Here is a 25,264-nt window from a genome sequence, read left to right as displayed (position 1 = left end):
TGTTGATTAATGGTTGTACAAGTTGTGTTTATTCCATGTGATTTACAAGGATATAAATAATGACCAAAACGTACAAAATCTGTGTGCTGGAAGCCCAAGCCTATGTACATGAGTTAGTCAGCAGTGATTTCATCACCCCCCCGTCCCAACCCTCCCCAATACAATCTCTATAACTATATATTTTATTTTCAACTCTGACCTTTCATTTTGGTACCTTGTTTCCAGTGCGATGTACGGCAAATCTTTTATTCCTTAATTTTTTTTACATGTTTTACTACATTACATGAATGAACAATGAGTTGGCAAAATATCTATGTACATTTAGAGAGGAGGACTATGTATTCATCCAAAGAATACATAAATACTGTGATAAAATATTACATCTGCTTGGAGTTATGAGTCTAGCCCCATGAGAAACGGATTGGTGTGTTGACCAGACACACCAATAATAATAAAAATAATAATAGCTATTATTATTAATAATAACGAGAGGATCCATCTGAAACATTCACTCTCAGTATAGAACTATTATGGTATTTTTTTAAAGGATGGCGATCATTCTCAAGCCCACATTTTTTTATTTCAGCATATCATATAAAAATAATGTAACATTAAGACAACAGTAGACAAGAATTGCACAAGAATAATCATAACTATAAGGTAATATAATACTCTCATATGAAACATTTAAAACGTCCGGCATTAATATGAATATTTTGTTAATTGGGATGGATGGCGTTTCGTTCAGGTAGGCGGAGCCATCCTTTGTGATGTCACTTGGCACAGGGCTCACCTGTTGCATGGTGGTCTGGCACGGCTAGTCCAATTATATCCGTATTATTGTATTATTGACCATTAAACAAAACTAAAACAAGAGGAAAATAGCAAACCAGAAGTTCTTTACCCCATCCCCATTCAAATACAGACATGCCCCAGTGGTGCGTTTGTGGACCGTTGTCTGTTACCGCCAGACCTTGGGTGACCGTTGTAAAGAGTTCAAAGGTCAAGGTTCAGTTGAATGCAGAACAGGGGCTAGAGTTGTAGTTGTGGCTGCTTCAATGAAAGTCTATATTCACATATCTGACTGACATCTGTTACTAAGCAGTCCTTTAACTGTGTGTGTGTGTGTGTGTGTGTGTGTGTGTGTGTGTGTGTGTGTGTGCGCACCGTTAGTCCATGGGTCCAATGTTTGTGGTTTGTGGGACGATGGATGTCCTCGTTCTGTAATCAACCTTAAACACCAAGTCCGTTAGAGAGTGTCCATGTTTGCAGTCCTTTGACACTGTGAGAGACAGAAGGGTCCATATTTGTAGTCCTTTTTGCATTGTGTGTGAGAGGGTCCGTGTTTAGGGCTGGCTACATTCTTTGCATTCCACAGTAATAGACATAGGCGTCCGGCATTGCCCTGCGAATGAGATTACATCACTTATCCAGATAGTCCCCAAACCCCACCTCCTATCCACCTCCACCGGCCCCACCCCTCCCTCGTCACCAGTCAGTCCAAAATGAACGCCATGCGCCTCACAAGCCACAAGCTAAACCTTTTCAGCATTTCCCAACAAAACAAGTATAGAAAAAAAATGATGCATCAAATAATAACCTATTTTAAACAGATTCAATCTGGACACAGGTACAGCGTGTGGTTTAAAAGCTATTCCTTCCTGTATCAAAGGTCAATTAGCTTCAAATAAACAAACAACGCTTTGCCACTCAAACATTACTCAAAATATGTCTCACAATGTATCAAAAAAATAATCTGCTGTAAAAATCAAAGACTGATATATGATAAAAACAGGAGTCTGTTGAACTAGCAACTTTTTTTGAAAAGTAAAGTAACATTTGCTACATCATCTCTCATAGCAGTCCATTATCCTCCATTATCCTCTCCAACTGGATGGAACTGATCAAAAAAAATGTTCCCTCCACTTTCCTCTGGGTTACCAGTACTGGACAACAAAATCCCCCAAAACATCAGCACGCAAACCTAGTGCTGGAGAATTGGCTTTGCTCTAAAAAACAACAAAGACAAAAAGACTGTTAAGGGTGGGGTTCTTAGCAGCATAATGGTCTAGATATTCTCATTCAGCTTGTCGAAGGGGTGAAAAAAGAGAGAGAGGGCTGACAAAAAGGAAAAGCGAAGAGTGGAGGAACAGCAGTAGGAGGAGAAATAAAGAGAGATAACCAAATGGTTCCATCCCCCCAGTCAGGAAAAAAATAAGAGTGATTTACTGACCAACCAACTGACTGCCTGACACATAAGAGGGGAGGGCTGACTGTGAAAAATGGAAAAATAGAACTGACTGTTGCCCCCTACAGGTCTAGACAGAGAGGTACACCATCACCCCAAGGGTAAAAGTTCATGCTCCGCCCCTGCAGGCAGGCTAAGGCGTCAACAGGAAAAGGAAGGGGGGGCAGCGGGGTGGGGGGGGGTGGGGGGTTGGGGAGCGCAAGAGAGAGGAGTGTGTGAGAGAGAGAGACACACAGCACAGTGCCAAACGTCATCATGCAGAGGTTGCGGCAGCTAACGGCGGAGCGGGTTTTCGGCCAGTGAGGTCACACATGTCGCCGCATAAGAGGGTCGCTTGTGCCGTGCAGCTCCGTTGGGGGGCCTCTAGAGGGCCAGCTCTCTCTGCAAGGCACACACACAGGAGTGGACAGGCGGGTGGTATACGCTATTAGAAAATAGTGGTCTCATACTTGGTGTTGGCTCCTCTCTTGGCCTCCTGCCCTGGTTCCAATATCCACGGCACGTTGGCATGACCCTTCTGCTCCATCGACGGCTGCTCCATCTGAGAGAGAGAGGGAGAAGGAGAGGGTTGGTTAAACGCTGTGGGATAATAATAAATGTCAGGGCAGAGAGAGGGAGTGAAAGAGAGGGATCTGGGGCTGAGGGAACAGGAGAGAGAGAGGGAGTGAAAGAGAGGGATCTGGGGCTGAGGGAACAGGAGAGAGAGAGGGAGTGAAAGAGATGGATCTGGGGCTGAGGGAACAGGAGAGAGAGAGGGAGTGAAAGAGAGGGATCTGGGGCTGAGGGAACAGGAGAGAGAGAGGGAGTGAAAGAGAGGGATCTGGGGCTGAGGGAACAGGAGAGAGAGAGGGAGTGAAAGAGAGGGATCTGGGGCTGAGGGAACTGGAGAGAGAGAGGGAGTGAAAGAGAGGGATCTGGGGCTGAGGGAACAGGAGAGAGAGAGGGAGTGAAAGAGAGGGATCTGGGGCTGAGGGAACAGGAGAGAGAGAGGGAGTGAAAGAGAGGGGTCTGGGGCTGAGGAAACAGGAGAGAGAGAGGGAGTGAAAGAGAGGGGTCTGGGGCTGAGGGAACAGGAGAGAGAGAGGGAGTGAAAGAGATGGTTCTGGGGCTGAGGGAACAGGAGAGAGAGAGGGAGTGAAAGAGAGGGGTCTGGGGCTGAGGGAACAGGTGAGAGAGAGGGAGTTATAGTGGAGAGGCACAATCACAGACTTCCACACCAACACTCAAATATGGAGGCACTTGCTTTAGGTCTGAAAATATATTGTTGGCCTCATATCAATGAACGTATCACAATGTATTTTAAGGAGAAAAGAAAACTGTGTAAAATATATATTTTTTACAAATAATCCCCTATACTGTACTCTAACCCCCACAACTGCCTTCCCATTGTTGAAAATTACTTGTTGAAGACCAATCTATGCTCTTTCCCCCTCAAGAGCAAACTTTTCAACAACCAATCAAAATGCTCATTCTGGTTGCCGAGGGTGCTTTCCTTCCACCACATTCGTCCGTGATAGACGAAAATATTATTTGGGGAGTGGGTCCCTGTCTCTGAACACTGCAAAGCTGAAACTGGAAGAATGTATGAACGCACGCACAAACGTGCACACACAGACACACAGACACACACACAAATGGTTGAATACAAACAGTGTAGTTATTCCCTCTGTAAGGCAATCAAACAGGCAAAACGTCAGTACAGAGACAAAGTGGAGTCGCAATTCAACGGCTCAGACACGAGACGTATGTGGCAGGGTCTACAGACAATCACGTATTACAAAGGGAAAACCAGCCATGTCGCAGACACCGACGTCTTGCTCCCAGACAAGCTAAACACCTTCTTCACCCGCTTTGAGGATAACACAGTGCCACCGATGCGGCCCGCTCCCAAGGACTGTGGGCCCTTGTTCTCCGTGGCTGACGTGAGTAAAACATTTAAGTGTGTTAACCCTCGCAAGGCTGCCGGCCCAGACGGCATCCCTAGCCGCATCTTCAGAGCATGCGCAGATCAGCTGGCTGGAGTGTTTACGGACATATTCAATCTCTCCCTATCCCAGTCTGCTGTCCCCACTTGCTTCAAGATGTCCACCATTGTTCCTGTACCCAAGAAAGCAAAGGTAACTGAACTAAATGACTATCGCCCATAGCACTCACTTCTGTCATCATGAAGTGCTTTGAGAGGCTAGTTAAGGATCATATCACCTCTACCTTACACCCTAGACCCACTTCAATTTGCTTACCGCCCCAATAGATCCACAGACGATGCAATCGCCATCACACTGCACACTGCCCTATCCCATCTGGACAAGAGGAATACCTATGTAAGAATGCTGTTCATTGACTATAGCTTTCTGATGGCTTCCTGACGGGCCGCCCCCAGGTGGTGAAGGTAGGAAACAACACCTCCACTTCACTGATCCTCAACACAGTGGCCCCACAAGGGTGCGTGCTCAGCCCCCTCCTGTACTCCCTGTTCACCCATGACTGCGTGGCCACGCACGCCTCCAACTCAATCATCAAGTTTGCACACGACACAACAGTAGTAGGCTTGATTACCAACAATGACGAGACAGCCTACAGGGAGGAGGTGAGGGCCCTGGCGGAGTGATGCCAGGAAAATAACCTCTCCCTCAACAAAAACGAAGGAGCTGATCGTGGACTTCAGGAAACAGCACGCCCCTATCCACATCGACAGGACCGCAGTGGAGAAGGTGGAAAGCTTCAAGTTCCTCCGCGTACACATCAATGACAATCTGAAATGGTCCACCCACACAGACAGTGTGGTGAAGAAGGCGCAACAGCGCCTCTTCAACCTCAGGAGGCTGAAGAAATTCGGCTTGGCCCCTAAGACCCTCACAAACTTTTACAGATGCACAATTGAGAGCATCCTGTCGGGCTGTATCACCGCCTGGTACGGCAAATGCACCGTCCGCAACCACAGGGCTCTCCAGAGGGTTGTGCGGTCTGCCCAATGCATCACCGTGGGCACACTGCCTGCCCTCCAGGACACCTACAGCACCCGATGTCACAGGAAGGCCAAAAAGATAATCATGGACATCAACCTCCTGAGCCACGGTCTGTTCACCCCGCTATCATCCAGAAGGCGAGGTCAGTACAGGTGCATCAAAGCTGGGACCGAGAGACTGAAAAACAGCTTCTATCTCAAGGCCATCAGACTGTTAAATAGCCATCACTTGCCGGCTACCACCTGGCTACTCAACCCTGCACCTTAGAGGCTACTGCCCTGTATACATAGACATGGAATCACTGGCTACTTTAATAATGGAACATTGCTTTACTCATCTCATATGTATATACTGAATTCTATTCTACTGTATTTTATTTCTTAATTCCATTCTTTTACTTTTAGATTTGTGTATTGTTGTGAATTGTTAGATACTACTGCACTGTTGGAGCTAGGAACACAAGCATTTCGCTACACCCGCAATAACATCTGCTAAATATGTGTATGTGACCCATAACATTTGATTTGATTTGATTTTGATTTGAAAGACACAAACACACACACACACGATCTGAGTGGAGTTGACAGAGATAGGACCAATCACCGAACCAAACAAACAAATCAAATGGCTTCTATTAAGTGATCAAAGTGTATGGAGACAAAACCAACAAAAAGGCCAAAGACAGTCAAAGAATAAGAAAGAACGGAGAAGGGAGGAAGACCTGAAAGGGAACTTTGTGATGGAGGAGGAGTGGTGAAGGAGGAGGAAGAGGAGGGTGGAGAGGAGGCCGGTGGGGGGTGTATATGTGACCCAGCGACCAACGGCTAGAGGGGTACATGATGACCTATAGGGGGGTGGAACACAGAGGTCACAGAGAGGTCAAAGGGCGACTGCTTGGCAACAGCACGGCAACAACACAGCAACCGTATGGTAACAGTACGGCAACGCCATAGTAACACCACTGCAACGATGGTAACACCAGGGTCACACCAAAGGAACACTTCATGCAGGCAGAAGCACACACACACACACACACACACACACACACACACACACACACACACACACACACACACACACACACACACACACACACACACACACACACACACACACACACACACACACACACACACACACACACACAAGGATGCGGTAGAGAAAGGAGGAGAGAAGGAGGAGGAAAGGAGGAGAGGAGAGGAGGAGGAGAGAAGGAGGAGGAAGAGTAATCCACAGGTTTACACAGATATAGAAGTGCTGCAAAATAATGACTGTGTCCAGCTGCTGGTGGGAATATTAAGTGAATCCTGCAGCATGCGTCACTGTAGCTCCCTCCACAGCACTACAGTCGTGGTCAAACGTTTTGAGAATGACACAAGTATTGGTCTTCACAAAGTTCACTGCTTCAGTGTTATGAGATATTTTTGTCAGATGTTACTATGGTATACTGAAGTATAAGCATTCCATAAGTGTCAAAGGTTTGTATTGACAATTACATTAAGTTTATGCAAAGAGTCAATATTTGCAGTGTTGACCCTTCTTTTTCAAGACCTCTGCAATCCGCCCTGGCATGCTGTCAATTAACTTCTGGGCCACATCCTGACTGATGGCAGCCCATTCTTGCATAATCAATGCTTAGAGTTTGTCAGAATTTGTGGGGTTTTGTTTGTCCACCCGCCTCTTGAGGATCGACCACAAGTTCTCAATGGGATTAAGGTCTGGGGAGTTTCCTGGCCATGGACCCAAAATGTTGATGTTTTGTTCCCCGAGCCACTTAGTTATCACTTTTGCCTTATGGCAAGGTGCTCCATCATGCTGGAAAAGGCATTGGTCGTCACCAAACTGTTCTTGGATGGTTGGGAGAAGTTGCTCTTGGAGGATGTGTTAGTACCATTCTTTATTCATGGCTGTGTTCTTAGGCAAAATTGTGAGTGAGCCCACTCCCTTGGCTGAGAAGCAACCCCACACATGAATAGTCTCAGGATGCTTTACTGTTGGCATGACACAGGACTGATGGTAGCGCTCACCTTGTCTTTTCCGGACAAGGTGTTTTCCGGATGCCCCAAACAATCGGAAAGGGGATTCATCAGAGAAAATGACTTTACCCCAGTCCTCAGCAGTCCAATCCCTGTACCTTTTGCAGACTATCAGTCTGTCCCTGATGTTTTTCCTAGAGAGAAGTGGCTTATTTGCTGCCCTTCTTGACACCAGGCCATCCTCCAAAAGCCTTCGCCTCACTGTGCGTGCAGATGCACTCACACCTGCCTGCTGCCATTCTTGAGCAAGCTCTGCACTGGTGATGACCCGATCCCGCAGCTGAATCAACTTTAGGAGACGGTCCTGGCGCTTGCTGGACTTTCTTGGGCGCCCTGAAGCCTTCTTCACAACAATTGAACCTCTCTCCTTGAAGTTATTGATGATCCGATAAATGGTTGATTTAGGTGCAATCTTACTAGCAGCAATATCCTTGCCTGTGAAGCCCTTTTTGTGCAAAGCAATGATGACGGCACGTGTTTCCTTGCAGGTAACCATGGTTAACAGAGGAAGAACAATGATTTCAAGCACCACCGTCCTTTTAAAGCTTCCAGTCTGTTATTCTAACTCAATCAGCATGACAGAGTGATCACCAGCCTTGTCCTCGTCAACACTCTCACCTGTGTTAACGAGAGAATCACTGACATGATGGCAGCTGGTCCTTTTGTGGCAGGGCTGAAATGCAGTGGAAATGTTTTTTTGGGATTAAGTTCATTTTCATGGCAAAGAGGGACTTTGCAATTAGTTGCAATTCATCTGATCACTCTTCATGACATTCTAGAGTATATGCAAATTGCCATCTTCAAAACTGAGGCAGCAGACTTTGTGAAAATTAGTATTTGTGTCATTCTCAAAACTTTTGACCACGACTATACACAGGCCATTAACTACATTACACACACACAACACAAACACAACACACACACGCACACATGCAGGCATATGCTCAAAAGCACACACACGTACACACACTTTCAAGGCAGGTGGTTAATGTAATGGCAGCAGAGTCAGCAGACTGCGTCTACACATGCCATCGTCCATCATCTCTGTGAATGGCCTATGAATATGAACACACACAGAACAGACACACACACAGAATACACACACACACACACAGATAAGACAGAGGGAAAGAAAGCCTCACATCTCCAACCCACTAGACAATTTACAATTTTATATAGCAGTCTTTCTCCATCCAATTATGAATAAAGATATCATATGACCGCTAACAGCACAGAGAGAGTGACAAAGCTGTTCCCTGTCACTTTATCTGTCCCCTGACTCACTTTATGGAAGGGGACATTAGTACTGTGCTCTAGACATGAGACGCCAGCACTACAAATAGCACTTACCTCACTCATTGTATGCTTCCCAAATGGCACCCTATTCCCTATATAGTGCACTACGTTTGACCAGGGCCCATGCACTATATAGGGAATAGGGTGCCACATTTGGGACGTGGCCATATGCATACAGCACAGTAAATCCATATGGAAACACTATAGAGAACAAGGCTCTTAAGGCTCCAGTGGTGTACAGTGCATGCCTATGTTGAATCTAACTCTGTCCGTAAAAGCTCCAGGACCTGGAATCCAAGGGGAGGCTGGGGGGAGAGGAGGCTGACAGACAGGCACTGTGGCTGGGTAGGTGACTCTGGCAACTGGGAGAGAGCCATGGACAGAGCCAACACTAACACACACATAGCTGAGAGATGCACACACACCCATAAAGCTGAGATGCACACCCCCACACTCCCACACACGCATTGTAAGCTGGGCTCCATAGAGCTCTATGTAAACAGCCCTCATCAATCACCCAGGTCTGTAAGAGACTGCAGGGAGAGAAAGATGGAGAGGGACGTTTACAGATCAAACATCCATCTACACCAGTGATGTAGCGGTAAAACAATAGGTGGGTAAACTCTGATCGGCGGTCGCAGTGAAAAAAGTAACGCTCACTATTCTTTCAATGCATCTTTCCTTTACCCTCCACTACACCACTGATCTACACCTCTGCTACAAACTCAGTGTGGCCAAGACACACACACACACACACACTGCAACCATCAATAAACACAACAGACCACTTTGAAAAAGGAGTGAGTTAACTCTATACACACAGAAACACTCACAATAACATGCTAACACTGATAACAAAGCCAACAAAGGCAATGTGAAGGAGTTTAGAGATGTTCACTCTAATGTACCTGTATTGGAAACAGAGGACAGGGTGAACAACAGTCCCAGAGGAGAGGGCAGAGGGCAGAGGTCATGGACAGGGTGAACAACAGTCACAGAGGAGGTCAGAGGTCATGGGAGATGGAAAAAGGCACTCTAGGCTAGTGGATGTTGATGAGAGGTAAAAGGTGAGAGGTCATAGGAAAGGGTAAAGAGGAAAGGGAAGTAGTTGTGTGATGGGGGAGGGTTGGCTGCAGTATTATGTGGGACTCACAGACTTATGTTGACAGGTGAAAGGTGAGATGTTGTGGAACAGAGTGGTATTGGAGCTTACAGGTGGTCTAGACAGTATGGTATGGCTCTCACAGACGTGTTGATGAGAGGTGAAAGGTGAGAGGTCGTGGTAGAGGTAGTAGTAGAGGGTAAAGGTTAAACTGAGGGTATAAACCAGTGTCATTACTCACAGACTTGCGGATGTTGACGCGGGGCTTGGGGACGGGCTTGTTGGGCTTGATGTCGAAGCTCTCTGGCAGCGTGGAGGAGCCGTGGCCACTCTTCCTGGCCTGCAGGGCCAGCTGGTAAGCTACCTCAAAAGCCTGACCCAGGGTTAGGATGATCTCATACGCCAGGTTCTGTTATACACACACAAAATGTCATAAACACACACACACATACGCATCTAATGTTATGCATGTACCCGCACGCACTTGCACACACACACATACAAACACTCACTATGCAAATCTGCCATATCATCATAACAGTAGTTCTCAAACTCACACCAGGAAGTAACTAATTAATAAAGCCACTTGTCCCCCTCACAGACAGAGGGTGCTGTGTGTGTGTGTGTGTGACTCACCACGTCGAAGGCAGTGAAGACATGGCAGTAGTGGTGGCTGGACTTGAGGTCTTTGGTGATGTAGGCAAACGTGGACAGATCCTCAGGATCCTGGGCCGCACACGAGATGTTACGGATCTCATGCTCAGCTATGATGTTCTAGAGAGAGAGAGAGAGAGAGAGAGAGAGAGAGAGAGAGAGAGAGAGAGAGAGAGAGAGAGAGAGAGAGAGAGAGAGAGAGAGAGAGAGAGAGAGAGAGAGAGAGAGAGAGAGAGAGAGAGAGAGAGAGAGAGAGAGAGAGAGAGAGAGAGAGAGAGAGAGAGAGAGAGAGAGAGAGAGAGAAAAAGAGAGAAAAAGAGAGAAAAAGAGAGAGAAAGAGAGAGAAAAAGAGAGAGAGAGATGAGAGAGATGAGAGAGAGAAAAAGAGAGAGAGAGAGAGAGAGAGAGAGAGAGAGAGAGAGAGAGAGAGAGAGAGAGAGAGAGAGAGAGAGAGAGAGAGAGAGAGAGAAAAAGAGAGAGAGAGAAAAAAGAGAGAGAGAAAAAAAAGAGAGAGAGAGAGAGAGAGAGAGAGAGAGAGAGAGAGAGAGAGAGAGAGAGAGAGAGAGAGAGAGACAGAGAGAGAGAGAGACCGAGACAGAGACAGAGAGAGAGAGAGATAGAGAGAGAGAGAGAGAGAGAGAGAGAGAGGGTTGGAGATCTTTAGAGAAGGTTTATGTGATGTAAGTTCAGACTGTTGATCTTGTGAAACCGACAAGATCTTATTTTTTGCTTTCACCCAGTGCTGTTCAGTTATTACTCTCAGTAATGGTACAGGAGGAAAGAAAGGCTCTCACCTTGTTTGTAGCGTCAATGAACTTGACTCCCTTGTAGGAGACAGAGAGAACAATGGTTGGGACTTTCTTCATCTGTTCTGTAGACTTCTGTAGAGTGGAGAGAGAGATGGAGAGAGAAAGAGAGAGGGAACAGAACGGAAAAGAGGGGCTGCCTGAGTTAACATTTGATGCTCTTTTTTATCATGTAGTCTATGAGTCAATTAGACTAATGATGGCAACCAACACAAGGCTATCAAGACCTTGGTTTCATCGTCTCCCTCCACAGTAGAACAATAAAACCCTACAATAAGAATCTCTTCACAACATAATACAATTTTAGAGAGAGTGGGGACTAGGGTGGCAAAACTTTCAATAAATTCCAAGTTTTTTTCTGAGATCATGGGTTGGATGATTCTGGATTTACGGCTTATTCCCTCCGGATTCTGGGAATCCTCCAACCGGGATTTCGGGAAAGGTAGGGAATTTCTTGAAAGTTCTCTGAATTTTGCAACCCTAGTGGGAACAGATAGAGATGATAGATTATGAGATGAGAGCTCAACACAAGCTTATAACTAGATAGAATAAGAGGGGGAAGGGGTGGGAAGAGAGAGAGAGAGAAAGAAAGATGAAATCAACACAAGCATATAACTAAGCAGAAAAGAGGGGGAAGGGGTGGGAAGAGAGAGAGAGAGAGAGGGATGAGATCATTGCACACAGAGAGAGCCAGCCTATCCAAACACTCTCCTCTTGATTACCAGAATCAATTCCAATCTTCTCAAAGTTCAAAGGTTACCCTGCGCCTTAGCAAATTACATTTTCAAAACGTATAGATTTCCCCCAAGGAGGCACAATATAACTATTATCTTTCAACCCATAAATATCTCTCCTATATCCCTTTCTTCGTTCTGTGCCCGTCCAGACTCACTACCACCCGCTCTCGTCTGACAGCCGTATGTTTCTTTTTCCCGTTCTCCCATTGTTAAGCTTATTATGCACTGCCGCAGTGGGGAATGATGTGATTTAAAATCAGTATCACCCTAGTACCATCATTCCACCTGTCAGGGATTTAATATATTCAACAGATCTCGTATTAATTCCTCTCCCCCCCCATCCATCCACCCACCCACCCATCCATCCACCCACCCACCCATCCATCCTTCCTCCCCCTCCTTCCTCTCCCCCCTCTCTTTCTCCCCCCCACCCCCCGCTCTCTCTCTCTCTGTTTCCTCAACATCAGCATGTTTCTAGTGCAGTGGTTCCCTGTCAAGATCACGGGCTTATGAGGGCCGACAAACGCAGCATTGCCAGACACAAAGACAGAGCAGTGGGAATGATATATTCACATGGGCCATGTTGCTACTGTGTCCACAAGTATGGAAATATAGAGAGCAGAGAGAAAAGAGGCAGAGGGATGGAGAAGGAGAGAGAGAGAGAGAGAGGGGGGGGGGTATAAGAGGATGCAGGTAGGGACTTCAAGAGCAGAGCTCCAAATGTAATGACAATAAAAACAGCAACAGCATCTATCGTATTGGCAGATCAAGATAAACCGAGAGAGAGAGAGCGAGGGCGAAAGAGGGAGGGAGAGGTAGAGGCATCTCTGAGGTGTCTGCGGCATGGGGAGCTGTCTGCTCTCCTCAGATGACCAAACAGATAAAGAGGAGGAGGAGGAGGAATGGAGGAGGGACATAAACATATAAAGAGGAGGAGGAGGAGGGACGGAGGAGGGACAGAAACAGATAAAGAGGAGGAAGAGGAGGGACGGAGGAGGGACAGAAACAGATAAAGAGGAGGAGGAGGAAGGACGGAGGAGGGACAGAAACAGATAAAGAGGAGGAGGAGGAGGAGGAGGGACGGAGGAGGGACAGAAACAGATAAAGAGGAGGAGGAGGAGGGACGGAGGAGGGACAGAAACAGATAAAGAGGAGGAGGAGGAGGAGGAGGGACGGAGGAGGGACAGAAACAGATAAAGAGGAGGAGGAGGAGGGACGGAGGAGGGACAGAAACAGATAAAGAGGAGGAGGAGGAAGGACGGAGGAGGGACAGAAACAGATAAAGAGGAGGAGGAGGAGGGACAGAAACATATAAAGAGGTGGAGGAGGAGGGACGGAGGAGGGACAGAAACAGATAAAGAGGAGGAGGAGGAAGGACGGAGGAGGGACAGAAACAGATAAAGAGGAGGAGGAGGAGGGACGGAGGAGGGACAGAAACATATAAAGAGGAGGAGGAGGAAGGACGGAGGAGGGACAGAAACAGATAAAGAGGAGGAGGAGGAGGGACGGAGGAGGGATAGAAACATATAAAGAGGAGGAGGAGGAAGGACGGAGGAGGGACAGAAACAGATAAAGAGGAGGAGGAGGAAGGACAGAGGAGGGACAGAAACATATAAAGAGGAGGAGGAGGAAGGACGGAGGAGGGACAGAAACAGATAAAGAGGAGGAGGAGGAGGGACGGAGGAGGGATAGAAACATATAAAGAGGAGGAGGAGGAAGGACGGAGGAGGGACAGAAACATATAAAGAGGAGGAGGAGGAAGGACGGAGGAGGGACAGAAACAGATAAAGAGGAGGAGGAGGAAGGACAGAGGAGGGACAGAAACATATAAAGAGGAGGAGGAGGAAGGACGGAGGAGGGACAGAAACAGATAAAGAGGAGGAGGAGGAGGGACGGAGGAGGGATAGAAACATATAAAGAGGAGGAGGAGGAAGGACGGAGGAGGGACAGAAACATATAAAGAGGAGGAGGAGGAAGGACGGAGGAGGGACAGAAACAGATAAAGAGGAGGAGGAGGAAGGACGGAGGAGGGACAGAAACAGATAAAGAGGAGGAGGAGGAAGGACAGAGGAGGGACAGAAACAGATAAAGAGGAGGAGGAGGAAGGACGGAGGAGGGACGGAGGAGGGACAGAAACAGATAAAGAGGAGGAGGAGGAAGGACGGAGGAGGGACAGGCAGAGTATACATATTAATAGTCTGCTTCCTCACTTCCACACTGCAGTAACTCAGTAGATAAATTGAGAAGGAGAGAGAGAGAGAGGGGAAGAGAGAGCAAAGTGAAAGAGAATAACAGAGAGCAAAAGAGAGGGAGGTGAATCCAGGTAAAAATTACACTACAGCGTTGGTTAAAGTGGCCCTAGTTTCTCTCTCTGTGTGGTAGTAATGTGACGCTGTGCCGGGCCCTCTTACCCTCATCTTGGAGCAGGCGTCTTGTGTTGACTCTGTTCCTCTCAGCTCTTTTACCAGCATGGAGCCCAGGTACTGTCAGAGACATAAAGGTCAATAATGTTCACATTCACATTCCATCGTAGAGCTATTGTACAGATACATGAAGGTTCATATAATCATTCAATGTAAGATGTATACATAAATGATCAAATCACTTACTCCCAAAAGTCCAATACTTCAATTTGAAAAAAACTCAAACAACAATATTCTGCTCAGATGATGACATCACTTGCTGTGTGTGTGTGTGTGTGTGTGTGTGTGTGTGTGTGTGTGTGTGTGTGTGTGTGTGTGGGCAGCAGCTAGCCAGCCAGTCGCATAATAAAGCAGTGCTTTCTGAAGTGATTAAAACAACCTTGAAAGCTCCAGAGGAGTGCAAACAGCGCTGGGAGGGGCTGGAAACGTGCAAAGTGGGGACATCACTGGGGACCTGGTTTGTGAGGATGTAATGGGTGTACGATAAACTGCTCAGAGCACCAACCCTTCATTTGAGAGCTAAAAGGCCCAAAGATGATTTCTTATAGAATGTTCGGACACCTAAAGTGTAAATATTGATAGTTTTATACCTAGACCCCCTGACCCTAAATCATTTACCCTACTACAGGATATGCTTTTGAAAATGTCCCCTCAAAACGATTCACCTAACCTTACCTTCCGTCAAAAAATAAGCTAATGCAATGTATTTGTTTACAGCAAAACAACCTTACCCTGAACTGCATTTACTTGAATTATCTCCTATTTTATGTGCTGTAGAATGAATGACTCATTTCTTAATGGGAGGTAGACAGATTAATGTGGAGGTTGTAGTGGGGTTGTCTGGGCTGGTTACTGCTCTGTCTGGCTCGGTTGTTAATAATGTTATGGTATCAAGGGAACGTCGTCTGTTCTCGTATAGAGAACCCTGTAATAATGTTACAGACCAGCAAGAAGCCCCTCTCTCTGGGTGTGTGTGTGTGTGTGTGTGTGTGTGTGTGTGTGTGTGTGTGTGCGCGCACACATACAGTTATTCATGTTACAGTGTCAGGGTAGTGTCGTCTGATGCTGAAAACGTTACAGAGAACATAGTAATAACGTAACAGAGTGAAAACGCTACACGCTTTGGGGAATCAGTTTTGACCGATTATACAGTCAGGATTATGTGTGTTATTCTAGCCATGTAAGGATGACATAAGAGCTCTGTCATAAGAACATAGATCATAAGAGGACACGTTGTGATAACATTGGAGCAACAGCTTAGTAAAGTTTCCCTTTAAAAGTGCAACAACAGTGCATTTATTATAGGGAGTGCTTTTTCTAGTTTCTCCTGTGCTAAAATGACATTCAAGAACCATCAAGCTCTAGAAATGGACAATGTAATCATGCACGACACTAATCCCAAAAGCGGTGAAATTATGTTAGGGTATTATCTGAGGTTTAATATAGACAACGTTGAAATAACGTTAGGACATTGTCTGGTGTAATAAAGAAGGTATGTCATATATGCAGTGATGACATTTGGCTGTCTAAGAATGTTAATAAAGAAAGCGTAGAGCGTGGTCTATAATAAAGAATTGATTAGAACAATGTTTGGGTATTGTCTGGTTTTATGAAGACAACGTTGTAATGACGTTAGAGAATCGTCTCTGTGTAATAGAATCAGTGTGATGACAGCGTCAGGCCTTAGAGGACTTGTCACTCGTCCCTCTCTTCTCTCTTTTTACATCCTCAACTCTATCCTCTCTCCCTCACTCTACCTCCGTACACTGCTTAACTCTTCATGCTTATTTAAATGTCTGTTTCTTCCTTTTAGTCACACTTTATCTCACTCTGTTTCTTTTCCCCCTCCCTCCCTCCCTCCCCCCCCTCCCCTCCTCCCTCCCTCCCCTCCTCCTGATATGTCCTCCCTATACTCCTCACCTCCCTTAATCTCTCCATCCTCCTCCCTTCCTCCCTCCTCTCCTCCCTCCCTCCCTCCCCTCCTCCCTCCCTCCCTCCTGATATGTCCTCCCTTTACTCCTCACCTCCCCTAATCTCTCCATCCTCCTCCCTCCCTCCCTTCTTTTCTTCCTCTCTCAGTTTCTCATCTATCTATCTTCGTGGGGCCATGCGGAGCTGCAGTCCTGGGAGAGTGGTTGCTTGGGACCCATTATTTTTTTATTTACAGTTCCTTTCTCCCTCTCTCAACCCACACTACCTTTTCCCTCACTCTCTCACAAACACTCTCTCGCATATTCACACTCACTCACTGTTTCTCTCTCTCTCTAATCCTCTAGCCACCTCTGCCCACACAACTCCACAACAGCACCTCTGAGCCAATCACTATGCACAACTCTGCAAGAGTCAATCACAATTCAACACGGCTGGCCCCGAGAGCCAATGGGAGCCTCCAGGCTCGAAATGGGAGCCAATCATCTTCCCGATGATTCATCAGCTGAAAGTGGGTAGTAATCAGTGTTACATGGTTGCTGGGGCTAAGCCAATCAAATGTACATGTGCAGTATCCTTGGTAACATGGTTGGTTTTATGTAACGGGAGGCTAAAATGACCGCAGCAGCGTGAATAGCTCAGTGCAGTATTGATCGAAGGGTGAAACATGGTTTTACTCCTGAATACCTCCAGTGTGTTGGTTAGGTAACAGAAGCGCAGGTACTTTACATCAGAGGGCATAACATACGTCAGCTATAGGCCAGGGTTAGAGTAGATGGTGGGAGTGTGGAGAGCTGTCGAAGAGTGTTAGGGAGTGTCAGTGTGTGTGTGTGTTCCCTGAAATTGTGTGTGTGTGTGTTGGACCCACTTGACGGACAGGGCATCTCTCCCACGTTCCTGTAGAACAGTGTTATTCAAACCTTTTCAGCGGGGACCCCATTTTGTCCACCAGAATTTCTGGGGACACAATTTTTCCCCCAATAATTTCTCGCAACCCTACCCTAACCCAAATATAATGACATAACCTTAAAATCTGTACATTTTTACATCAACAAATAACCTTCATTATATTTTATTCTCTTATCAAAATGAAAAGAAACCAATAAATTCATTTACTCAATAAAATTGTATTTTTTTTTTATGATCTTTCCGAAAAACGTATATTGTCTCATCCAATAATCTGTACTCTAAATTTGTTTTCCTTTTTATTGACCCCACTGATGTTCCCCTAGTGGGGTCGTGACCCCGACTTTGAATACCACTGCTGTAGAATATGATAAGATGCTAATGTAGCCTTTTGCATGCATACACATTCACAAGCATATCATACATGCATGAAAAGCATACTAACACAAGCACAAACACATACCACACACACATCACACACACACACACACACACAAATACACACACACACACACACACACACACACTGTAAACGTAGGGGCGGGAGTACTCACGTAAGCTTCATAGTCACACGACTGGAAGATGAGCTTCTCAGGGTGGTGCTGCCAGTACTGCACTGGAGTGGACGAGGTGGCCTCGTTGGGAGGACGCAACGTGATTGGCTCGCACCATTCGCCTTGCTGAAACGACAACCAATGGCAAGATCAGACACAGGCCAGGGATGAGGAATCACACCCGATTACAAGGAAAAGGATTGGGTACAAACTTAAATCAAGCATATTCTGAGCTGACATATCTAGTCTGTCGGATATGTGCTGCGGTTTGCTGCTAACCACAAGGTACTATGACGTAACAGGTTCTATCCAGACTGACTGAACATGAAAAGCTTAACAACAACGCTTGAAGAACATTTAAAAAACATTTTGAGTCCCTCAATGTGTTTCTATGGGCCCTCCTCTCCTAATGCTAACTGCGTTTTAACAGTCTTAGAAGGGTCATATTGTGGCTGTTTTTAATGGCTTTTCATACCGTTTAATTCCCCTAGCTAGCGCTATGACGCTCACACTTCCCCTAGCACTTTGTGGAAAATGCACTATCCTTCTTTCTTTCATAACTTTCATCAGAAACAGCGATATATATTTAGCTACTGTACTTTTCCCTTAGCCAATATATTCTAAATAAAATGGAAATTATCATGAATAAATGGATTTTTATTATTAACAAATATAATGTACATTTATATCACGTACATTGACAATTGACTGTGACTGTTCGTCACGTACATTGACATTGTCACGTACATAGACAACAACAGTATTTGATGCAAACTAGCATCACAGACAACTTACAGTATCATTTCTTGCAGAAGGTCTTTCTCCAACATCATGAGACTGATAAATAAATAGAAATAAGATCTAGGATCAGGACAACAAGAAGTTGGTTGATATCATAGAGTTAGATAGAGGGTGCACTTGCCACAAAGCCCGTTTTAGCATGGGCAGCGCCATTGAGGACTTTCACCAATGGAGATAGCCCTCAATGGCGCTGTCATGCTGTCATAGAAACCATTATGGCACATATGCAAAGATGTGGCCTCTATCCAACTCTATGGTTTATAATAATCAAGCAGACTATAATCACACAGGCAATGTTTACAGGAAGGCTGGGGTGTGAGAAAATCCTCCCGTCACAGTTTCATAATCAAAGTCCCATGGCAGGTGCTGATACACGACTATACGGGAGTGCTTGTTTGTTTGTGTTTATTTGATTGTGTGTTTGTGTGTCATTTCCTTCTGCGTCTTAATGAGATACTCTGGAGGTGAGGTAATCAGGGATAATGACATTGGGGTAAAAAGCTGCAGGGTGAGCCCTAGAGGAGGATCAGAACAGATCATCTACTCCATGACACTGGGTTACTCTAACTGTCTAAATGACAGAGAGGGGGGGATAGATAGAGTGTCGGAGAGCAGTCATAAAGACCAGTGAGAGAAAGTGAGAGAGAGAGCAGGGCATGATCTCTGACTGCCTCAGTAGTAATGAGGGGGAGCAGGGAATGATCTCTGACTGCCTCTGTAGCAATGGGGGAGGGGAACAGGGCATGATCTCTGACTGCCTCAGTAGTAATGGGGGGGAACAGGGAATGATCTCTGACTGCCTCAGTAGTAATGGGGGGGAACAGGGAATGATCTCTGACTGCCTCAGTAGTAATGGGGGAAGCTGGGCATGATCTCTGACTGCCTCAGTAGCAATGGGGGGGAACAGGGCATGATATCTGACTGCCTCAGTAGTAATGGGGGGGAACAGGGAATGATCTCTGACTGCCTCAGTAGTAATGGGGGGAACAGGGCATGATCTCTGACTGCCTCAGTAGTAATGAGGGGGAGCAGGGCATGATCTCTGACTGCCTCAGTAGTAATGGGGGAGAACAGGGCATGATCTCTGACTGCCTCAGTAGTAATGGGGGGGAACAGGGAATGATCTCTGACTGCCTCAGTAGTAATGGGGGGGGCTGGGCATGATCTCTGACTGCCTCAGTAGCAATGGGGGGAACAGGGCATGATCTCTGACTGCCTCAGTAGTAATGGGAGGGAACAGGGAATGATCTCTGACTGCCTCAGTAGTAATGGGGGAACAGGGCATGATCTCTGACTGCCTCAGTAGTAATGGGGGGAGCTGGGCATGATCTCTGGCTGCCTCAGTAGTAATGGGGGAGAACAGGGCATGATCTCTGATGCCTCAGTAGTAATGAGGGGGAACAGGGCATGATCTCTGACTGCCTCAGTAGTTATGAGGGGGAACAGGGCATGATCTCTGACTGCCTCAGTAGTAATGAGGGGGAACAGGTCATGATATCTGACTGCCTCAGTAGTAATGAGGGGGAACAGGTCATGATCTCTGACTGCCTCAGTTGTAATGAGGGGGGGAACAGGGCATGATCTCTGACTGCCTCAGTAGTAATGGGGGGAGCAGGGCATGATCTCTGACTGCCTCAGTAGTAATGAGGGGGAACAGGGCATGATCTCTGACTGCCTCAGTAGTAATGAGGGGGAACAGGGCATGATCTCTGACTGCCTCAGCAGTAATGGGGGGGAACAGGGCATGATCTCTGACTGCCTCAGTAGTAATGAGGGGGAGCAGGGCATGATCTCTGACTGCCTCAGTAGTAATGGGGGAGAACAGGGCATGATCTCTGACTGCCTCAGTAGTAATGAGGGGGAACAGGGCATGATCTCTGACTGCCTCAGTAGTTATGAGGGGGAACAGGGCATGATCTCTGACTGCCTCAGCAGTAATGAGGGGGAACAGGTAATGATCTCTGACTGCCTCAGTAGTAATGAGGGGGAACAGGTCATGATCTCTGACTGCCTCAGCAGTAATGAGGGAGAGGCAATGTGGCGGGAAAAGAGGGAGAAAGGGAGAGATGAGGAAAAGGAGAGGAAAGTAAAACGTCAGAGAGAGAGAGAGAGTATGTGAGAGGGAGAGGAATAGAGAAGTATCTCTCCATAATGATCCCCTCTACAAGACCTTGCTGACTCACTGCACTCACCTCAGCGCTGCTCTAAAGAGGCCAATGTTGGGAGTCGTGACACAAACGCACTTCAAGGAGTCAGTCGTGTATAAACATCAGTGTGTGTCTGGTGTGACAAGCTCTGTGAATCACACACACTTGCGCACACTCACTCTCACACACACTCCGGACGGACCCTAATTGGGGAAGATCAAAGGAACGCTTAAGAGCAGCTGCTCCCCCAGATGCCTCTGACTCACTGACCGTGCTTTCATAGGTCGCTGGAGAGGTTGAATAGGATGCTAATGGATTTTGCTAGAGAGGTTACCATCCTGTACCATGCATGCTTATATATATAAGTTAAATAGCATGCTAATAAAGGTTGGTAGAGCAGTTACGCTACCGTATAGGGCAGGGTTCCCCAATAGACAGAAACACCTTATTTACATAACTATTCAGACCCTTTGCTATGAGACTCGAAATTGAGCTCAGGTGCATCCTGTTTCCATTGATCATCCTTGAGATGTTTCTACAACTTGATTGGAGTCCACCTGTGGTAAATTCAATTGATTGGACATGATTTGGAAAGGCACACACCTGTCTATATAAGGTCCCACAGTTGACAGTGCATGTCAGAGCAAAAACCAAGGAATTGTCCATAGAGCTCAGAGACAGGATTGTGTCGAGGCACAGATTTGGGGAAGGGTACCAAAACATTTCTGCAGCATTGAAGGTCCCCAAGAACACAGTGGCCTCCATCATTCTTAAATGGGAGAAGATTGGAACCACCAAGACTAGAGCTGGCCGCCTGACCAAACTGAGCAATCAGGGGAGAAGGGCCTTGGTTAGGGAGGTGACCAAGAACCCGATGGTCACTCTTGACAGAGCTCCAGAGTTCCTCTGTGGATATGGGAGAACCTTCCAGAAGGACAACCATCTCTGCAGCACTCCACCAATCAGGCCTTTATGGTAGAGTGTCCAGACGGAAGCCACTAATCAGTTTTGATGTGTTCACTACTTTTCTACAATGTAAAAAAATAGTAAAAATAAAGAAAAACCCTTGAATGAGTAGGTGTGTCCAAACGTTTGACTGGCACTGTATATAAACTCAGCAAAAAAAGAAACGTCCTCTCACTGTCAACTGCGTTTATTTTCAGCAAACTAAACATGTGTAAATATTTGTATGAACATAACAAGATTCAACAACTGAGACATAAACTGAACAAGTTCCACAGACATGTGACTAACAGAAATTGAATAATGTGTCCCTGAACAAAGGGGGGGTCAAACTCAAAAGTAAGAGTCAGTATCTGGTGTGGCCACCAGCTGCATTAAGTACTGCAGTGCATCTCCTCCTCATGGACTGCACCAGATTTGCCAGTTCTTGCTGTGAGATGTTACCCCACACTTCCACCAAGGCACCTGCAAGTTCCCGGACATTTCTGGGGGGAATGGCCCTAGCCCTCACCCTCCGATCCAACAGGTCCCAGATGTGCTCAATGGGATTGAGATCCGGGCTCTTCGCTGGCCATGGCAGAACACTGACATTCCTGTCTTGCAGGAAATCACGCACAGAACGAGCAGTATGGCTGGTGGCATTGTCATGCTGGAGGGTCATGTCAGGATGAGCCTGCAGGAAGGGTACCACATGAGGGAGGAGGATGTCTTCTCTGTAACGCACAGCGTTGAGATTGCCTGCAATGACAACAAGCTCAGTCCGATGATGCTATGACACACTGCCCCAGACCATGACGGACCCTCCACCTCCAAAACGATCCCGCTCCAGAGTACAGGCCTCGGTGTAACGCTCATTCCTTCGACGATAAACGTGAATCCGACCATCACCCCTGGTGAGACAAAACCACGACTCGTCAGTGAAGAGTGTCTCCCGAGTGGCGCAGTGGTCTAAGGCACTGCATCGCAGTGCTAGCTGTGCCACTAGAGATCCTGGTTCGAATCCAGGCTCTGCTGTAGCCGGCCGCAACCGGGAGACCAATGGGGCGGCGCACAATTGGCCCAGGGTAGGGGAGGGAATGGCCGGCAGGGAGGTAGCTCAGTTGGTAGAGCATGGCGTTTGCAACGCCAGGGTTGTGGGTTTGATTCCTACGGGGGGCCAGTATGAAAATAAAAAAGAATAATGTATGCACTAACTGTAAGTCGCTCTGGATAAGAGTGTCTGCTAAATGTAAGAGCACTTTTTGCCAGTCCTGTCTGGTCCAGCGATGGTGGGTTTGTGCCCATAGGTGACATTGTTGCCGGTGATGTATGGTGAGGACCTGCCTTACCACAGGCCTACAAGCCCTCAGTCCAGCCTCTCTCAGCCTATTGCGGACAGTCTGAGCACTGATGGAGGGATTGTGCGTTCCTGGTGTAACTCCGGCAGTTGTTGTTGCCATCCTGTACCTGCCCCGCAGGTGTGATGTTCGGATGTACCAATCCTGTGTAGGTGTTGTTACACGTAGTCTGCCACTGCGAGGACGATCAGCTGTCCGTCCTGTCTCCCTGTAGCTCTGTCTTAGGCGTCTCACAGTACAGACATTGCAATTTATTGCCCTGGCCACATCTGCAGTCCTCATGCCTCCTTGCAGCATGCCTAAGGCACGTTCACGCAGATGAGCAGGGACCCTCTGCATCTTTCTTTTGGTGTTTTTCAGAGTCAGTAGAAAGGCCTCTTTAGTGTCCTAAGTTTTCATAACTGTGACCTTAATTGCCTACCCCCTGTAAGCTGTTAGTGTCTTAACGACCGTTCCACCGGTGCATGTTCATTAATTGTTTATGGTTCATTGAACAAGCATGGGAAACAGTGTTTAAACCCTTTACAATGAAGATCTGTGAAGTTATTTGGATTTTTACGAATTATCTTTGAAAGACAGGGTCCTGAAAAAGGGAGTTTATATAATTTTCGTTGTTGGACATAAAATAAATTATCTCATAGTGATTTTAATCTGTTCCCAAGTACAGTAGTTTCCACGCATAAATAGAGGCATCTGTGATCGTATCCCAAAGTAATCAAGGTTTGAAATAATAATATTTTTATACAATACTATATCTGTTTGGGATTCTTGCGTATACAAATAATTTATAACTATGTCCGCCCCCCCCCGACCATCCGAGAGGATTAATGATATGTCATATTATATTAATCATGACTCTTTCGTAGTTTGGTAGAGAGGTCAAATAGGGACACACAGGAAAATAATTGTGAGATTGTGAGAGGCTGCTGTTTCTTCCTCTTCCTTTCCCTCTTCCCCTCTCCTCCTTCCCCTCTCCCCCTCTTCTCCTTCCATCCCTCCCTCCCTCCCCCTCTCCCCCTTCCCCCTTCTCACCATGCTGACTTGGGCCATCTGCCGCTCCAGTTTGGAGCGAGGCACCTCCTCCAAGTAGTTGTCGTTGGAGCGCTGGCGGCGCCGTGCGTCCGCCTGCATGATGAGGTGCTGCACGTCCAACGAGCCCCCCGGGACGCCCGCAGTGGTGTACGCAGCCTGGCCCGGAAGGATCTGGGGAGGGGTGTTGCAGCCACCGGGCTCCTTGGAGGATGGATGGATGGACAGAGGGGAGGGGTTATTAAATGGTGTCTGTATCTAGAAAAGGAGAGGTCAAATCTGCCAAGACCACCACTACTGGCTATTCCCAATGAGGGCATGCCTCAAGGGAGGGTGCAAATTAGGGAGAGACAGTAATAGTATAATGATTCCACTACATAGTGATAGCCTTGCTTAACTGTTATCTCATTATTTTCACTAGCATACCACTTAAAAATGAAGCTACTGTGTGTATTGAGCATGCATTCTAAGTGGTATTCTAGTGGTATGCTTTTGGAACGTAGCAACATGCTATGCTGAATAAACCTTCAGTCTCCTCTCTGTATGCTAGCCCGGCTCTGGAATGTGGATATCAGACTAGATTTGCAGTGGAGACACAGCCCAGCCCCTCTGCCTGGACCGATTTGTTAAATGGAATGAAAGCAGACGTCCGGGCCTTGGGAGGCTGCAGAGGAGCAGCCACATCCTGGCTGCCAGATCAGATTGAGTCCCAGGAGGTGAAGCATTTCCCGGGCCTCTGTTAGTTGAACATTAGACCCATATACACTGGGGAATGGAATACAGTATCTTGTAATTAGTATCCAGGACCGGCAGAGAGAGGGGAAACTGCGGTGCTATTGTGGTCCTGGCGGCATCCATTTTGTGTCTGCCGGGAGACTTGTGAAGGCTAACAACAGCAGTGGAGATATTTCCTCTAAGCTCACTGAATCTCTGTTTGCAGTCTCTAGGAGGACTACTGCCATCTGGGAGGGATGAGAGTGAGGAGATACACAGGAGATGCACACTCACACACGTACACACACTCACCCGTAGGGAGATGGCCCGTGGGGGTTTCTGTGGAGGGTCTTGGTGAAGCCTGTCTCCCAGCGAGGCCAGGATTCTCTTCCTGTGTCCTATCAGACTGATCTTCAACACCTTGGGATGAAGAGAGACACACGTCAACAACCATTCAACACAACTATTAGAACACAATTATCAATATGTATTCAACATGTAATCAACGTGAACTAAGCATGTAATAAGAACCCATTGAAGTAAAACATAGTTATGACAGTTAAATTAAAAAGTCATACTGCTATTGGTAGCGAGGCACTCTGGAATAATAAAAAGA

The 25,264-nt window shown here is 46.8% G+C and overlaps 1 protein-coding gene across 5 annotated transcripts in view; it reads right to left on the bottom strand.

Moving 5' to 3' along the window:
• The window catches only part of LOC121549486 (ankyrin repeat and sterile alpha motif domain-containing protein 1B-like), a 277,377-nt gene continuing 252,113 nt past the window's right edge, over window positions 1-25,264 (bottom strand). For 2 of the 5 annotated variants that reach the window (XM_045212862.1, XM_045212866.1), the window contains 10 exons: window positions 24,961-25,068; window positions 23,938-24,138; window positions 18,453-18,494; window positions 17,658-17,783; window positions 14,257-14,328; window positions 11,097-11,183; window positions 10,285-10,422; window positions 9,890-10,057; window positions 2,698-2,789; window positions 1-1,405 (listed from right to left, as the gene is read on the bottom strand). In XM_045212862.1, the coding sequence (XP_045068797.1) occupies window positions 1,357-1,405; window positions 2,698-2,789; window positions 9,890-10,057; window positions 10,285-10,422; window positions 11,097-11,183; window positions 14,257-14,328; window positions 17,658-17,783; window positions 18,453-18,494; window positions 23,938-24,138; window positions 24,961-25,068 (1,083 nt within the window). In that variant the 3' untranslated portion in view covers window positions 1-1,356. Of the gene's footprint in view, window positions 2,010-2,415; window positions 2,790-9,889; window positions 10,058-10,284; window positions 10,423-11,096; window positions 11,184-14,256; window positions 14,329-17,657; window positions 17,784-18,452; window positions 18,495-23,937; window positions 24,139-24,960; window positions 25,069-25,264 lie in introns of those variants that run through there. The other 3 variants (XM_045212863.1, XM_045212865.1, XM_045212864.1) reach the window with 3 other exon arrangements.

This window comes from Coregonus clupeaformis, unplaced genomic scaffold (assembly GCF_020615455.1).
Source record: "Coregonus clupeaformis isolate EN_2021a unplaced genomic scaffold, ASM2061545v1 scaf0058, whole genome shotgun sequence".
NCBI lineage: Eukaryota > Metazoa > Chordata > Actinopteri > Salmoniformes > Salmonidae > Coregonus > Coregonus clupeaformis.
This window is presented reverse-complemented; position numbering and strand designations above follow the sequence as displayed.